Raw genomic sequence first — 18,366 nt, 5'->3', positions numbered from 1 at the left:
GACTGATGGCTGAGGATTTGATGTTTCGCAGATCATGACAAATATCTTATCTTGTAAAATGTGCGGTCAGTCCCGCCGCTCCCTATATATCACAGAGTATACAAGATCACGAAGTGGCATTCAAAAGCATAACTCCCCCCGCAAAAATGGATTGAAACAGATTTTCTAAATGATTTGTCTCTGCCTACATACAGGGATAATGTAAAGCTAGCCAGTCATTACCATTGTGCTGACTGCACATTATCCCTTATATAATGCATGGAAAGCCATATCAAAAATGGTCAGCATTCTGAAGAAGGCGTTTGATTTATTCATTGATCTCATTTTTTTCCCATTCATTTCATTCCAAACCTCTATTTCTGACTCATTATGCATTACTGCTGCTGCTTTCCCCTGCAGAATCATATTTAGCAACAAGAAAACTGCTTCCTTATCTAGTTAGATTGACTTTTACTGGCAGTACAGCCCGTTTTAGGTCAAGTTTTCATTACACAGCCCACCAATAGCAACAGGGATTGACCATGACTAACAGTCCACTGACCTTGCGACCTCCGCAGATAACATCACTGCGGTTGTGAATGGAGCTTAAGACGGGAACAGAACGCACGGAGATCACGAGGGATGACAGCGCACAAGTGACTCTAGGTGATGAGGAGTGACAGAGATCTGCAGAGTGGTGTTTTTCATCATGTCTGCTTTCTTCTGCAGTGACAGAGCTTTGCCCGCGGCCTGCATTGCACAAACCATCTGACCCAAATACAGACGAGCGCAGAAAAGCTGCTGAAGTTGATTCTCTCTCCCTCTCTTCCTCTGCACTGCTTTCTTCTGTTTTTCTCACAGTTTCTGTCCTCTAAAAGTAGATGAACTCGTTGGCACTGGCCTGGCTGTTTGATGACACACACACACACACACACACACACACACACACACACACACACACACACACACACACACACACACACACACACACACACACACACACACACACACACACACACACACACACACACACTAATCTCTTCTGCCTATTAACATTTTTCCGTTTTCTTCTGCTACTTCTTCTGCTACTTTGTCCAAGGACAAAAGGATTTTTTTTATCCAGTGACAAAAACTCACTGACCAATAAGATACATCTTTCAGGAGCCTCTGCTAAAAAGCAACTTCTTTTTTCACTCAAAAGTGGCTCTAAACACTCTAAACACACAAAGTTTACGGTCAGTAAGATTTCTTTTGTGTGTGTCTTTGAAATAAGTCTCGTCTGCTCACCTTGGCTGCATTTATTTTGATCAAAAATACAGTAAAATAGTAATATTGTGATTTTATATTATTAGAAATTACAATAACTGTTTACTAGTACGTGAATATATTTGAAACTGTAGTTTATTCCTGTGTTTAAAGCTGAATTTTCAGCATCATTACTCCAGTCTTCACAGTGTCACATGATGAAGTATAAAGTATAGACATTACAAAATAAGAGTCCTGGTGTATTTATAATTAAAAGTTTTGCCATTGGCATTTTTTTCCTGGTAGTTGGTGTTGTTTTGGTTACACAGTAAACCCTTTCTGCCATTTAATTCAACAAGTTGTTCTGTCTGGGCTTTGCCATCACAGGAAGGAAAGACTAAGAACATCATTTGAATTATTCAATAGATTTTTACTAGTATCAGCACAACAAACTTTATTACATGTATATATTTTCACACACACAGTTTGAAGAAGGCCTGTACATATTTACATAATATATATTAAATACAGTTTGAAGCAGGAATGTTTGAATAATAAATTTAATTACTATTTATTTTTATTCTAATACATTTAATTTTGTATCCATTATTTGATACATTTTCATTCTAAAGTTTTTTTCTAATGTGCTCCTAAATTGCTTAACTTGTGTTCCTTGGGGAAAAACTAACTATATAGGCTACACACACGCACGCACACACACACACACACACACACACACACACACACACACACACACACACACACACACACACACACACACACACACACACACACACACAATCAGGAATAACACTTTCATTTGGGAACCTGTGTGTTCCTGCATGTGTGTGTGTGTGGTGTTTGTTTCTATTGCTCACACATCACAGGCAAGCAGGGCTTGGCACTGGTTTCTTATGCTAATGTGCTATTGTGTTTTCCTCCTTGCAAGACAAGCTGTTACTTACTGCCTGTACGTGTGTGAGTGTGTGTGAGTGTGTACGCGTCTCTTCTAGCTCATTCAAATGAGTGTCACGTTATGCTGTTGAAATCTGATCTTCTGTGGACTGTAAAGGGAAATGAAGCTTCACCTGTTTCTCTGTTGCTCTGAGGCGTTGAGTCTTCTGTGTGAGTCTGTCTGGCTCTGATGTGACTCAGCAGTGTGTGTGTGTGTGTGTGTGCGCGCTGGTGCATTCAGTGTTGACATCACTCGGATCTTGTTTAATTTTGGTGTTAGCGAGAGAGAAATATTGTGTGTGTGATGCGAAGGCATATCAGTATGCGGCTGCAAACCTTTTCACAAACACACCTTTTGCTTTCAGAACACATGATTAATATTCAGTGGATATCGGCATAAAAAAATCCATATCAGAACAACAATTCAGGATGCTAAAATTTTAATGTAACATTGCCATTCTTCACTATATATATATACATATATATGACTAATAATGACTGAGTGTCATTTCACTGGCACTGGTATTGACTACTGAAGTTTTGGTACAATAATAACCATTATATTTGTAGCAAGTGAAATTTTTGCTTTTTTTGCATTTTGCATGCTTTTTCCTATCATTTAGACATTTTTAGTTATTAATGGCCCAGATGTGAAGCTGATAGTGTGTCTCTGTAGGACTACAGGGTATCCGCGGGGTCTTGAAAAGTATTAAAAGGTGATAAATCAATTTTGGGAAAATTAAGACCCTTAAAAAGTATTAAAAAGTCTTATCGCGGCTTTATAAAGTCTTAAATTTTGAAAGTATTTTTTCTAGGGATGCACCGAATATTCGGCCGCCGAAAATAGCCCAAAAGTGCATTTTCGGTTTTCGGCCGAAAGACTTTTATCACCGAAACAATACGGCCGAAATGTTGTGATGACGCAAACAGAAACCGCGACCTGCACGTGCTTGTCTGAAGCAACATGCCTGCGGTGTGGACGTATTTCAGTATATCTGAACATGATCTGAACCCGCGAGGAGACGGAAGCCTTGTTTATACTTTCGCCCGCCTCCGCAGCGCGAGTCTCCACAGACAGTCGGGCGGTCGAGGCGTTTATACTTGACGCGCTCGCTGTTGTACTATTCTTTGAAACGACAGGGGTCGACTCAAGTAACTGTCCTCTAACCATCAGGAATCGGTGAGAAGAAGAAAGATAAACACGTGACAATGTTTATTTTTTAGTACCACCACCAATACAAAAATAATCATGTAAAACCCAGTAAACCCTGAGATTATTACTTGTGACATTACAACAAAATATGTATAGGAATATGTATTAAATTAACGCTCTCTTAAATATTTTCAAATTTCACTAAACATATTTCATTAAGTTTTGTGTACATTTGTATTAAACATGGACCTTTGTCCATTAAAATGGCTTTTTATGCTAGTGTATGCTCATTTTAAAAATGTAATCAACTAATTTAGACGTGCAAACTGGGTGCTGGTGTGATGAGAAGTTCGTGCTCGGCTTTGTTTTTATGAGAGAACATTTCATTTTAAAACCTTTCTGCAGGCCAGCAGATTATTATTTAATGTACACATGAGTGGGGTCAAGTTAAACATTTTAGTTTGAATTTTATTTTATACTGTGCATTGTGCTAAATAAATATTTGCATAATTTGTAATTGATTTATTCTTTGAAAATGTTAATTTATGCAATTACAATGCCTTGATTTTAGTAAAGTTTGTACACAGTCATAACCATAAATGCAATGGTACTTATAATTGGCATAATTTCTTTCGGTGTTTCGGTTTTCGTTTTTTCGGCCTTGGGTTCCTCTTTTTCGGTTTTCGGTTTCGGCCAAGAATTTTCATTTCGGTGCATCCCTAATTTTTTCTGAAATAGCTGTCCAAAATTTTGAGTCCCAAAAACATCGTAAAAGTGTGTAAATTTAGTCATTTTTATATATTTTTTTAAAACGAAGAACTGAGGCACATGTCAGCATGATTGTTGTTGAGGGTGGAGCAAAGTTTTGTTTTGTTTTTTAATAAACTTTTCTTTGATTTACTATACCAGCCTATTTGATTTTTTTTTTTTTTTATCAGAGTGGTCTATAGTCTTTATCACAAACTAAAACTGTTAAGTTAAAAGTATCACTGATGTAAATGGTTACAGCTTGAAGTGGCGGTGAGGTATTGAAAAATATTGAGAAGGTCTTGAAAAAGTCTTGAAAAGGTATTAAAATTAACTTCAAGATTCCTGCATATACCCTGGACTAGTCTTGCTGCTGGTTTCCGTCATCTGTGTGAACGTCTCTGTCTGCAGGAGGAGGCTGAGCGATGAATAAGCTACGGCAGAGCTTCCGGCGAAAGAAAGACGTTTACGTGCCCGAGTCCAGCCGGCCGCACCAGTGGCAGACAGACGAGGAGGCCGTGCGCGGGGGCAAGTGCAGCTTCGCTGTGAAGGTGATGAACACACACACACACACACACACACACACACACCTGTGCTCAACCACCTGCAGCTGTCCATGCTCGAGATAACTAGAGCTTTGAGACGCTTGTTGTCTGCTACTGTTGTGCTTGTCTGAACACTCGTCTCTGACCTATTTTTGGAAAATAATATGCTGTATTTCACACCATTTTTCAAAGTAAGTGTTCTTCTGTGCTCTGTACAGGTCACATATGAAGAACCTTAGCTTTAAATATTTTTACATAAAAACATTAGACATTTTCTAAGACATTCGTTGACATTCTGTAAAAATAATGAGTAAAATTTACTAGGGCTGTCAATATTAATGTGTTAATGTATGCGATACATTTTTTCAGTTTAATGCGTTATTTTTTTATTCTGTCATTCTTTGGCTAGCGTTAAATTATACAGTATGATCACGCTCTTATTCATGTAAATGCTTTTAAACTATTCAAGTGCGATTAGACACTAAAGAGAACGCAGTGCAGTATTGGCACGCGTCTGTGAATCTCCTGTCTGTGACACACACACACACTCGTGTGCACAGAAAGTCACTTCAGACAGTGCTTGAACGGACAAAAACACTCAAAAGTATGCCAAAATGCCAGTTTTGTCGAGTATCCTCGCAAGCACAGTCTTAAATGTGTTAAATGAACGTAAAGAGTTGTGAGGAAATGTGTATCAGATCCGCGTGATGTGCGTCAGGTCTTAAAGTGACAGCAGCCTAATAATGTTAATCAAATAAATCTGCTGTTGTCTGTCATTAATGTTAATCAAAGAACAAGAGGAAAAGAGGAAATCACTCACTGCTCTTGATTGAATAACTTTACTAAGGATTAATCTATGTTTAATTTTTTATTTATGCAGTGAATATCCTGTACAAAATCCATCCTCAACTTGCTTTTGATGGGTCTCTGGCTCACACATTTACCCACAATCCCACAGAGAGAGCCAACTGAAATCAAAGACGAGTCCAGATTCTGACCGTCACTGCTGTTTTCCCTGTAGATGTGGTTTTTCACCTCTGTTTTTAGGCTGGCTTATTATTGTACCATTAGGTCACAGTAAATCGGTGGCCTCTGTGGGGAGTGTGTGTGTGTGTGTGTGTGTTCTGTTGTCATGTCCTAGTTTCACTCTCATCATCTGAGCTCTTATTTCTCCACCTGCTGATCATAAATATACTCCATACAGCTCAGTGTGTGTGTGTGTGTATAAAGCAGTGAGTCAGTGTTTTTTATGGCTTTTGTTCAGTTGAGGTGCTTTTTCGGGAGAATGACATCCAGTGATTTGGTTGTTTGTGCATAAAATAACCTTTTCTAAAAATTCTCTTCTCTTTTGTTCTATTTTCTGTTTTGGAGTCGTTCTTAAAGGAATAGTTCACCCAAAAATGAAAATGACCTGATTATTTACTCACCCGACAGCCCATCCTAGATGTAGCCTATATACATTTCTTTCATCAGCCGAATAGAAATGAAGGTTTTGGAGGAAAACAAAAGATTTGTCTTCATCTAATGCCAGTGAATGGTGCTCAGCGTCTGCATGAATTTCTTTGTAATTCTCGGATTAGTTTATGATGAAATTGTGTAGTTTTGCACATCCTTAGCATTAATCAGTTCATATTGGATGTCTTGATAAATAGATCTGCGTTAAAAGCAGATGGAGGCACAGCTGAATAGAATAAATTAATTCTAACATAATGTGTTGAATATTATTTATAATATTATAATTTGCAACTGGAAAAAGAAGCATATGTTTTAGGATATTATGATTTTGTGACATTTTTGTGATTAATCACATCACCCCTCTCCCAAATATCTCATTCTCAATACTTTAGTGCAGTTGCTGTTTATACTGTACAATTTAAAATAATATTTTATTATAATGTCTTGTGAAAAATATTTTCTTTTCATGTCTGTTTGACGTATGACATGGATATCTTTGAAAAGTTTTTGTAGCACGTCTTTCTCTGTCTGGACTCTGCGTGGACTGGAGCAAGTGTCTGATACCTGGCTATTAACACACACGTTTGAAAGTGTCTGATGACCTGTTCACACATAAAGGATCAGTTGTGTTGAGGACACACTCCTGACCGCCCGAGAAGACGAGCTCTATGAATAACTGTGCCCATTTCCCAGCTAAATTACTACTGTTCTTTTACAGGCAATGGAAAACGGCTGTTCTCGTGGTTATAGACAGCTGGTTTTCTCATTCATGCTCAATAACTGGATCAGAGTCATGTTATAAGTAGGGATGTGCGCAACAACTAATTTCATTAACGTTTTTATCGGAAATATTGCAATCGACTCGTCGACTAGTGTAACATATATATATATATATATATATATACTGAACGAAATTATAAACGCAACACTTTTGTTTTTTCCCCCATTTTCATGAGCTGAACTCAAAGATCTAAGACTTTTTCTATGTACACAAAAGGCCTACTGCCCTATTTCTCTTGGCCAGCCTAAGGCACACCTGTGCAATAATCATGCTGTCTTTTCAGCATCTTGATATGCCACACCTGTGAGGTGGATAGATTATCTCGGCAAAGGAGAAGTGCTCACTAACAGATTTAGACCGATTTGTGAACAATATTTGAGGGAAATAGGCCTTTTGTGTACATAGAAAAAGTCTTAGATCTTTGAGTTCAGCTCATGAAAAATGGGGGCAAAAACAAAAGTGTTGAGTTTATATTTTTGTTCAGTGTATATATATATATATATATGGGGATGATTAGGGGGCCATGATGGACAGGGGCCACTGGGCAAATTTGGCGTTCGAAAGATTTTTTGTGACCACAGAGCGTCAGGACCTCGGTTTAACGTCTCATCCGAAGGATGGAAAATAGATACATTCCTCGCATTACGATCATTGTATATTAAACTTGAGCAACTTTGCCCATTATAGACATATTTATTCAAATCAACTGAGTCAATATAGGACCAATAAGTTCAAACCCAATAGCCTGTTGCGTGCCCGGGTTTGAATGGCCTTCTCTTGTACGAAAAGTATCTGTACTCTTGGCGGCGGCAAAATCGCAAGAAAGGTTTGTCGTGTACTGACAACTACATTTAACCGTATTCTCTTTGTTAGGATGCTGATATAACAACTGTTTAAAGCAACACTAAGTAAGATTTTTTACCTTAAAATAATGTTCCAAAATCGTTTCAGTGGTTCATTAAGTCGTAACAGGGTGAAAGGCACTTCTGGATTCGCTTTGTGGTCCTATATGTAGTTGTAATGTAGTTCTAATGAGACTTCTGTAGTTCTTTACGGCAAGCGTTACAATAGTCATTATTTTCTTTTTCTTCGTTTCTGATGTCGCAATACATCATACTTTCATGAAATCATGCAACATACTCTACCTCGTCTGTAGACATCGTTCATCCCAAAGCCGGTGCTGATAAACAGCGAGCGTGCGTGCGACAGTAGGATGCGGTAAGCTAAATTATTTACATCAGCGGTAATGGACAATTCCACTTCCAACCTGTAGGGCGACCGCTGAGGAAAAGTTACTTGGTGTTGCTTTAAGTAAGTTTCATTCATAATATTTCTCCTTTAATCTGACATAAAATTTCATACCGTATTGTCCTCATAACCGATAAGCCTATAAGCAAGCTTTATTGTTATATACTAGTTTGACATGACAGAAAAAAACAGAAAAGTTTTGTGTAGGCTTTCGAAATACTTCCTCGCCTTGCTCATCTTCCGGTGAAAACCAACACAGGTACAAAACCTGAGGTAAAATAAAATGTATTTGTTTTCGACTCCAGATATACACTTTTTAAAATAATATAGTCATTTTGAAATGTAACATTAACATGACTCATTTAAACAATAGCATTTGTAAAATTATAAAGCAAAACATTAAATGTGAAAAAGAAAATTTGTAAACAACTAGTATTTCCAAGGCCACATTTACACATAGTCGGGTATTTAGAGAAACGAATATTTCCCCCCCCTCCGTTTTCAATAATAACATCGTGCACACAACATCGTTTTCAAAAAAGTTGTCATTTACATCAACCCGCATAAATATGCCGTCGAGCGCCATCATAACTCTGCCAAACTGGGCGCTCACATGACGTTAAGCATTTTCTGGCTCATAATGTGACGTTTGAGAACCTAAAACCCCGTTTGTCCCAGTTGACGCGGCAACACATAACCGCCGTTTTCAGAAATCTCCATTTTGGCCGGAGTTTTTAGAAATAATCGTTTTCTGTGATAAAAACGGGGTTTTCGTGTAAATGAGAGGCCAAAGCGCAGGGAAATATCTGCGTCTTCCCTTCGTGTAAACGGGGCACGAGTCGACTAGCAGCAGCAGTATCAGTTTAATCGACTAGTCGAATAGTCTCACACATCCCTTTTTTTTCCTCGAGTTTGAGCATCATATTCTCCATATTCATGTATAATACTATATGAGCAATAAAAGCCTGATGTATCAAATATGATCCTCAAAAAAAAGCTAAAGAAAAAATGTTCAATAAATTCTTCCATTATTGAGTATTTCTCCGTATGTCAAGCTTTCTCAGGGTTAATAAACAGGTGCACACCTCTAGCTGCTGATATGTGCTGCTTCTGATGTCACAAACTGACAATAGCCAAGCAGCTCCTGTGTGTTTGTCTAGGGAAGGGGAAGGACTTCCTCTCAGCACAATAGCTGTCCGCCTCAGCCTGACCTCAGCCGCCCCGGGACGCAGGGATGTCTTCTACCAGTGGGGTCTGTCGTGGGCAAATGTTTCCGCACATTGAGTGTCAGTGGCCACCGTTCCCGTAGTTCAAACAGGATTAGATGGGTCTATGTGACCTCTTCCTGGTGGAACCATAGTGTGTAAATAAAGATGGACGACGCCCCTTCACTCCCTTCCATTGGTGAAAAGTAAAGTCCTAATATGGCGCTGACATCTTGTGCAGATTTGGGACCTGCTTCTGCGCAGTAGTGAACGTGTCAAGCGAGTCGCGATATCAAGGTCCCGCCCTCACTCCCGTAGAAACAGTTACTACAAAGTTTACTGTGTGAAATAAACAGTTATGGACATGTAGAAATTTAAGTTGAAGCTCCAACCTGTTGGTGCCTCGGTGACTACTTCGTTTAGAGAAGCTGTCAATCATGATGTCACATTTCTGTTTTTATAGCATCAGTAACTAACTAAGACCAAACTTATTTAAAAAAATGAACACTTAAACTTAAATCAGCGTGATTAAAAACTACCTAAAATGACAGAAAACAAAATCTTGAAGTGTAATTTAATTGTTTAGTTTCCATCGCGTCCCATAATGCTACGTTCACACCGGACGCGAATAGCGCGTCAGGCGCGAGTGATTTCAATGTTAAGTCAATGCAAAGACGCGTTACGCGCGTAAAAAATTCCTGCGGCGCGAATGAGGCGTAGAGCGCGGCGCGGTAGACGCGAATACGCCTCATTCGCGCGTCAAGTTCGCGCGAATGGCGCGAATGGCGCGAATTAAGCGTCTGGCGCGTTAGGCGCGAATGATTTAGTTGGTGCTATTTGTGCATTCACGCGTTTGACGCGAATTCGCGTCTGCCGCCCGAGTTGAAAAATCTGAACTTTTGCGTCAATTCGCGCCGCGTTAACCAATCAGGAGCCTGCTTGCTGCTGTCACGTGGTGAAGTGACAGTTTATAATGTTATTTTATGTTTGGCCTCAATAAATTATTTTGTAAAATGACAAAAATACTTGGTGTGCAAAGCAAATCTTTCACATAAAAACTCGATTTCAATATATGAGAGATACTCATTTTGTATTGAATGCTATTTATTCCATATCTATTCTATGAAACATTATTATTCTAATGTAAAGACAACAAACACAATTTAGTGTATAAAAACTTTAAAAAAAAATCACAGGACAGGTTTCACTTTTGGAGGCTCCATTTATTATCAAAACAAAAATAAATGACAGATTAGGTGTGTGCGGGCGAGGGTGAACCTCGCGCCGGGCTGTAGAGCGCGGGCTCGACAGGCATAGACCACTCGAGGCCGAGGCCTTATACGGCCTACGCTGTCCTCGTCAGCGTCCTCGTCAGCGTCCTCACCGTTAGGTCCACCAAACCTAGCTCCTGGCAAATTGTGAAACTCCTGAAACCCTCCGGAGGGTCTGGTGGACCCGAGTACAGCGACGATGTCCCCTACGCAGCTGTTTCTGCTCTCCAGAGCATATACCAGCGGTGACTCTCTCGAATAATACTAATGCTAATGCTCGATAAACATCTAAAAAGATGGCCGCCAAAGGGTTTCGAAACTTTCGCCTCTGGATTTCGCCTCTGACGCGCGTAAATTTCGCTTCAAACTTTTGTTTTTACGCGCGTCAATTTCGCCATTGACACGCGAATTAACACAAAGTGGTCAAGCATCAAACTAGACGCGGTTGACGCGAATTTGACGCGCTATTCGCGTCCGGTGCGAACGTAGCATTAGACTTCATGGGGAGGCGGGGTTTATGACCTATACTGGGACCAGCCACCGGGGGGCGATCGAGACGCTTTTTCTTCACTTTTCAGTTTTCAAAGCTAAACTACTAGATATCCGCCTAGCACCTTTAATTGCTATTTTTAAATCTAAATCGAAAACTTATTTTTATTCCCTGGCATTTTAATTTTCTACTGATGCTATTTCTGTCTGTTCTGTTTGGTTGTTTTTCTGTTTTCGATTTGTTTTTTACTCTGTTCAGCACTTTGGATAGCCCTGCTATGTGTAAATGTGCTAAATTAATAAAATGGACTTACTTACTTACTGTTTCTCTGTGTTTCTAGTATCTGGGGCACGTGGAGGTCGATGAGTCTCGTGGCATGCACATCTGTGAAGAAGCCGTCAAGAGATTGAAGACGGTAGGTGTTCGAACGCACACAGATCTTCAGTCAGAAACACAAGACTTCCTTCATCTCCTGTTCATCACCTTAACGATCTCCTCAGTCCATGTCTGTTCTCCTCCAATCTCATCACATCTCTTATCCTGCAGTCGGCACCAAGTGATCTATTTAAAGTGTGTCTGTCTTCTGCTGTTCTCTCCCCCTTCCGTCGGTCTCGCTCATGTTATCATGCCTCAGTTAAAAAATGTTCCAGGTTTAATACAAGTTGAGCTCTAATGTCTGCATTTGTGTCATGATGTCGATTAACTCGCCTCTTAACAAAAGCTACATTTACACATTTTTAATGGATGTACTTTACTGTAGATAGGAGCAGATAATAAATGTTAAAGTCCCCCTGTGTTTAAAAATCAAGCTTTTATTGTTGTTTATATGTCTATATGATGTTTTTAATATGCTTTAAGACAAACCATGTGTAAATTCATAAGTCGACAGCATTGCTGAGTATTTTCTCCTTAAAACTGCAGTGAAACAAAGAAAGTCTTAAAAACACGGTTTGAAATCGCCGGTGTTCCTGACGTCACAAACGACCTTGTAACCAATCAGATCAACGTGTGATCGTCAACCAGTGGATCTCTGAGCTGAGTGAGTGAGTGGAGACGGGGCTCATTTGCATAATCATGGAACCGCGTATACTAAACGAGGCAAGGGTGTAGAGTGTAGATTCAAGCATATTTTAAGGCATGAATAATGTTTTTTAAAGGAAAAAACATTTAAATATGTACTTTTGGTGATCAAAGATGAGTTTTAAGGGATACAGTTTAATTATTGACCACAGTCTACAGGGGGACTTTAAAATAAACATAATTTCAGACAAGTTTATCTGCAAGAATTCAATATTCATGTTAACATAAGACTAGTGTGAAACAATTGCTTAGTTTTTAAGTTTTTATCATTAATCATTAAAACAAGTAGTGCTTTTATTCAGTAAGGATGAATTAAATAGAGAAGTGACAGTAGCCTTTTACATCTTTGCGAAAATATTCTGTTTTTAATGAATGCCATTCTTTTGAAAATTCTTAAAACAATCTAAAATTAAGTTTTCAACATTGATATAATCAGAAATGTTACTTGAGCAGCAAATCATCATATTAGAATGATCATCTAAAGGATCATGTGACACTGAAGACTGGAGTAATGATGGAGTTTTGATCACAGGAATGAATTTACATTTTAAAGTATATTTTTTGTTTGACCATTATTTTAAATTGTAATAATATTTCACAATTACAGTTTTTACTGTATTTTTTCTTTTAAATAAATGCAGCCTTGGTGAGCAGAAGAGACTTTAAAACAAAAAAACATTAAAACATCTTACTGACCCCAAACTTTTCTTGTATATATAAGTTTTTGGCCAGTAATCGTAAAGTAAAGGCCTGTATCGCTCTCCCGAACCGCCAGAATCATCTGCATTTCCACTGGCTTGACTGCTGAGCGAGGGTGTTACGTTACTACATAACCTGCACATAAACCTGACACAATAGTCTTTGTTTACGAGTTTTTCCAGCTTTGATAACATACTTAACTCAATTTAGCATTAGTGTCATCATGAGCGTCACATTTGCAAAATAAAATAATTTAATTTCAGACTGACTGAAAAAAAGTAAGTAGGGCTGAAGCAACAAAAACAGGAAGCTGCTGCCAGTGTACAGCATTGTTGATTTGAACGGGAGTGATGTGGTTTAGTGACTTGCTTTATAAACGCATTATCCCGAATGCTTCCACGTTAGGCTCCAGCACCGAGTCAGCAGAACAGGCATCTTATGATTTCCTCAAACCGCAGCACGTAAGCACACAATCCACCAGGAGAGGGACAGGCGTGAGTTTCCGGCCTCGGCAGCGTCCAGCGGAAGACATTCCATTCTTCAGGGAAAAGGAAATCCACTGTGTGTCTATTTCCCGCACTGACATGGCCTCAGACGCCTCCGCCCAGGTTAAGCTCAGGGGAAAATAGTTGTGATGTTTGTCACTTTCCACCTGACGGCTTGCTCTGAGTAATTGCGTATCTTCTCAGTCTGACCTTCTGTTTTATCACATTTCACATTAGTGCTTCTGGTCGGAGGATGAGGACTGCTTGTCGAAGGCCATCCTTTTCTGTGAGGTTTAATTGAGGAAGTGGCTATATAGAACTAGTCTCTTTCTCACACTCTTTAAATGCATTTTCTTTTTCTTACATTTAATTTCACGAAGTCTGTCAAAGAAAAGATCTAGCTTTTTTCAATGCGGTCAATAGAAACGAAGGTTCAGAGTTCACAGATGTCTGCATGCTCTGTGAAGAAACTCCCACTCGTCTGGGAATTCTGCCGTAGTCTCTCAAACGGCTGCTTTCACAGAGAGTAATAAAAAAAGAGTTCAGCTAGGAATGAAAATTGTGTCACATTTACTCTACTCATGTTTTTAAAATCCCCATATTCTGACTAAAATTGCTAAATTAAAGGTTCAGTAAGCGATTTCTAAAAAAAAACGCTGTTGAAAGTGGATCGGAGTGAGCACCACAACACACTTGTGGCCAATCAGCAGTAGGGGGTGTGTCCACTCATAATGGGGGAGGAGAGAGAGTGAGCCAATCAGCAGTAGGGGGCGTGTTCACTCATGATGGGGAGGAGGGAGATTGAGCAATCAGCAGGAGGGGGCGTGTCCACTCATGATGAGGGAGGAGGGAGTGAGCCAATCAGCAGTAGGGGGCGTGTCTCTCATGATGGGGAGGAGGGAGAGTGAGCCAATCAGTAGTAAAGGGCGTGTCCACTCATGAGGGAGGAGGGAGTGAGCCAATCAGCAGTAGGTGGCATGTCCACTCATGATGGGGGAGGAGGGAGAGTGAGCCAATCAGCAGTAAAGGGCGTGTCCACTCATGATGGGGGAGGAGGGAGAGTGAGCCAATCAGCAGTAGGGGGGCGTGTCCACTCATGATGGGGGAGGAGAGAGTGAGCCAATCAGCAGTAGGGGGGTGTGTCCACTCATGATGGGGGAGGAGGGAGAGTGAGCCAATCAGCAGTAGGGGGGCGTGTCCACTCATGAGGGAGGAGGGAGTGAGCCAATCAGCAGTAGAGGGCCTGTCCACTCATGATGGGGGAGGAGAGAGTGAGCCAATCAGCAGTAGGGGGCGTGTCCACTCATGATGGGGGAGGAGGGAGAGTGAGCCAATCAGCAGTAGGGTGGTGTGTCCACTCATGATGGGGGAGGAGGGAGAGTGAGCCAATCAGCAGTAGAGGGCCTGTCCACTCATGATGGGGGAGGAGAGAGTGAGCCAATCAGCAGTAGGGGGTGTGTCCACTCATGATGAGGGAGGAGGGAGAGTGAGCCAATCAGCAGTAGGGGGCGTGTCCACTCATGATGAGGGAGGAGGGAGAGTGAGCGTGAGCCAATCAGCAGTAGGGGGCGTGTCCACTCATGATGAGGGAGGACGGAGAATGCAGCCCTAGTCTGAGTGTTATGCCCAACATAACACAAGATTTAAAGAGGCAGCTTTAACATACAAGTCATCTCTCATGACCCTGTAACCTATTCAAACCCTCGCTCAGACAGTCCAAAGCTTATTATCTCCACAACCAGTCAGCACTAATTAAGTTACCATCACATGTAACCCGGAGCACGAAATCTAGTGGCTTGAAAAGGAGAAGTGGCAGGATCTGTGTGTGTGGATGTGAGGACTGTTTTCTAACCCGTAATGTGATTTCCTCTCACTGGAAGCCTGCCACCGTGTCCAGGAAGTCCATGTCTCTCTGCAGAGGCTCATCTTTATTAATGTCATCCACTTGTGTTTATTGTTTATCATTACTGTGTTAGCTGCACCCAACATCCTCCAGATGGCGCTCTCATTCATAATGATAAACGTGCTTCACATTTATGAAGGCTTGTGTCTGGCATGTTAAGATCTAATCCCTATAATGACCCTAATGTCTGCATTTGGTGACCATATTAATACAATTATATTAATTTTAAAGACTATATTAAATTAATGAAATAATTTTATGTAATTACTTAAGAGACTTTCTGCTCAAACGCTTAAATTATGTTTTCACTTGCTTTTTAAAAGTGCAAATGCTTGGAGCTTGTCTGATTTTAATTGGGAAAAGATTTCACATTTTCTAGGTTGGTATTGCCATATATATATATATATATATATATACATGTGTGTGTGTGTGTATATATAAACGAGTCTACTCCCTTATTAGGTGCCTTATTAGGCAGCATATTAACTAAAATGTAATCTCACAAGTGAGTGAATTTAAGCGCTCTATATACGCAGCCGGTCTCTTTTTATAACATTTCTCTCAACTCAATTTTCTCACTGTGTTTGTTCAGCACAATGCATATAAGGATGACGTATCCATGAAGCGACAAGTCCTTCGATTTTCTCTTTTGTGTTAGAAGCGGGTTGATGGCTTGTCATGAGGCTCCATCTTGCTAGGCTTTGTAACAGAACTCTTATCCCGAGTTTAACCTCAGAAGAATGAGAGCAAGCACACGCCTCTGCACTGATTCCAGTCCCTCTGTTTGTGTTTGCTGATGACCTTTGACCTCTTGAAGTTGGAATTCAGGGGAAGGACACTAGCGTTACGCCATCAGACGCACCCTTTCTGTTCAATGATTAAGCCTTTCATGCCGGCGCTCGTTTTCTCCTCTAAGCTTCTGTTGTAAACTCCTGTTTTCTGCAGAACTTGATGGAAATAAATTTTGTGATATTATTTCCATCAAGAGGTGCATACATTTTTGGTCAAGATCTAGTTTTGACAATACAAGAGTCAAGACTCTGTAAAGTCTCCTCCAGCACATCCAAAAGACTGTCAATGAATTTAAGGACTCATTTGTGAGAAAATGATTCTTCAACCATTCTTCCACAATCTGAACCTTTATGAGTCTTGACATTGTCATCCTGTAATATGGCTATGATTGGTTTCCTACATGGTTGTTTAAGAAATGAAAAGCTACTCACTCCATCAATTAGGGTTAAAAGAACTGTTGCCAAACATGCTAGAAACATAATAATCACTACAATAATGATCCAGTCATAAACTCTTAAGTATTTGACTTTGAATCCAAACAGCAACTTTTTTGGGGCCGGACAGTGTATTCTCAGAACTAACCAATACTGTTGAACCACAATGTTCGTTGGCTGGTTATGTAGCAACTGTTATGACAACTGTTCTCAAAACAGTGGAAATGCAGGCTGGTTCTGAGAGAGGATTGCAGATGTCAGTAAAGGGGGACATTTCAATTTTTCTTTCCTTTAGTGTGTCCTGTTTCTGTGTATGTCCAGATCTTGTATTTATGTCTGTCTACGGTCTGCATGTTCTCTGCTCGATATCTCTAGCGTCAGTGCGGCAGTTATTATCCATGAAACTCACGCCCTCCTCCATCTGTTTGCATATGTTTTGATGTGAATGCATTATGATGTTCTCTTTTTCTAAGCAGGTTTGTTCACATGAGCCATTAAGAGCATCTTGATCCTCTCTCACACCCCTTAAACCTCTTTTCTAACCCAATGAGCATTGCTTTCCTTCTATGGCTGTGTATGAACGTGTGAAATGCTCTTCAGCATAACCATAACTTTAACTTTCCGTAACATGTAACCTCCACCTCTTTCTGTGAAACTCTCTGTGCCCTTAACTGAAGATGTGGGGTCAGTATATAATGGTTATGGTGGTCACGATTACTTGAACTGAAATCCAAACCTCAGTTAAGGGACATGAGGTCAGTGTAGATGAAGAAGTGAGTCTTAGGCTTGGCGAATGGTACACTTCTTGTTTCACAAAGGCCACATACACACGGCAAAGCTTAGGGAATGTCGGATGCATTGATGCAGTTAACATTCCACACGCATACAAAACACAGCAGCCGGTCCTTCTCCATTAATGATAACCACTGCAACGTTTTGAGTCACGCATCTGTAAACAAGAAACATGATGCAAGCAGTTTGTGAATACAGTTGTAGATGTAGTTGTCATATCTATAAATAACCAAACTCTGTAGAGAACATAAATTCAACTGTATGTGTATCAGGGTATCAGTATTATAAAATAAAAAATCAGTTTAAGTTTTACTTATTTTGTTATTTATGGAAGCTTGTTTCCGCCACAGAAAGAAAAATAAAAAAGGTAATTGCGACTTTTTATCTCTTTATATCAATTCTGAGAAATAAAGTCACAATTGCGTGATATCAAGTCGCAATTGCGTGTTGTAAAGTCAGAATTGTGAGATATAAACTATTCTGAGGGGAAAAAGGTTAGTCTTTTTTTTCCTTAGAATTGGCCTGATAACTCGCAATTGCGACTTTATATCTCACAATTCTGAGAAAAGATGTCACAATTGCGAGATCTAAAGTCAGAATTGCGAGATGTAAACTCGCAATTGTGAGAAAAAAAGTCAGAATTGTGAGATAAAAAGTCTCAATTCTGTCTTTTTTTCTTGCAATTGCGACTTTAACTTTATATCTCGCAATTGCGACTTTATTTCTCAGAATTGCGACTTTTTATCTCGCAATTGTGACTTTATTTCTCAGAATTGCGACTTTATATCTCGCAATTGCGACTTTATTTCTCAGAATTGTGACTTTATTTCTCAGAATTGCGACTTTATATCTCAGAATTGCGACTTTATATCTCGCAATTGCGACTTTATTTCTCAGAATTGCGACTTTATTTCTCAGAATTGCGACTTTATATCTCGCAATTGCGACTTTATTTCTCAGAATTGCGACTTTATTTCTCAGAATTGCGACTTTATATCTCGCAATTGCGACTTTATTTATCAGAATTGCGACTTTATATCTCGCAATTGTGACTTTATTTATCAGAATTGCGACTTTATATCTCACAATTGTGACTTTATTTCTCAGA

At 39.8% G+C, this 18,366-nt stretch overlaps 1 protein-coding gene across 7 annotated transcripts in view; it reads left to right on the top strand.

Annotated features, from left to right (window-relative positions):
- numb (NUMB endocytic adaptor protein) overlaps positions 1–18,366 on the top strand; it is an 83,354-nt gene that overhangs the window by 33,274 nt on the left and 31,714 nt on the right. For all 7 annotated transcript variants that reach the window (XM_056255867.1, XM_056255865.1, XM_056255866.1 and 4 more), the window contains exons 2-3: positions 4,490–4,629; positions 11,414–11,488. In XM_056255867.1, coding sequence (XP_056111842.1) covers positions 4,504–4,629; positions 11,414–11,488 — 201 coding nt within the window. In that variant the 5' untranslated portion in view covers positions 4,490–4,503. The remainder of the gene's footprint in view (positions 1–4,489; positions 4,630–11,413; positions 11,489–18,366) is intronic.

The sequence above is a fragment of the Rhinichthys klamathensis genome, unplaced genomic scaffold, assembly GCF_029890125.1.
Source record: "Rhinichthys klamathensis goyatoka isolate OS25496 unplaced genomic scaffold, OSU_Roscu_1.1 h1tg000123l_1, whole genome shotgun sequence".
NCBI lineage: Eukaryota > Metazoa > Chordata > Actinopteri > Cypriniformes > Leuciscidae > Rhinichthys > Rhinichthys klamathensis.
This window is presented reverse-complemented; position numbering and strand designations above follow the sequence as displayed.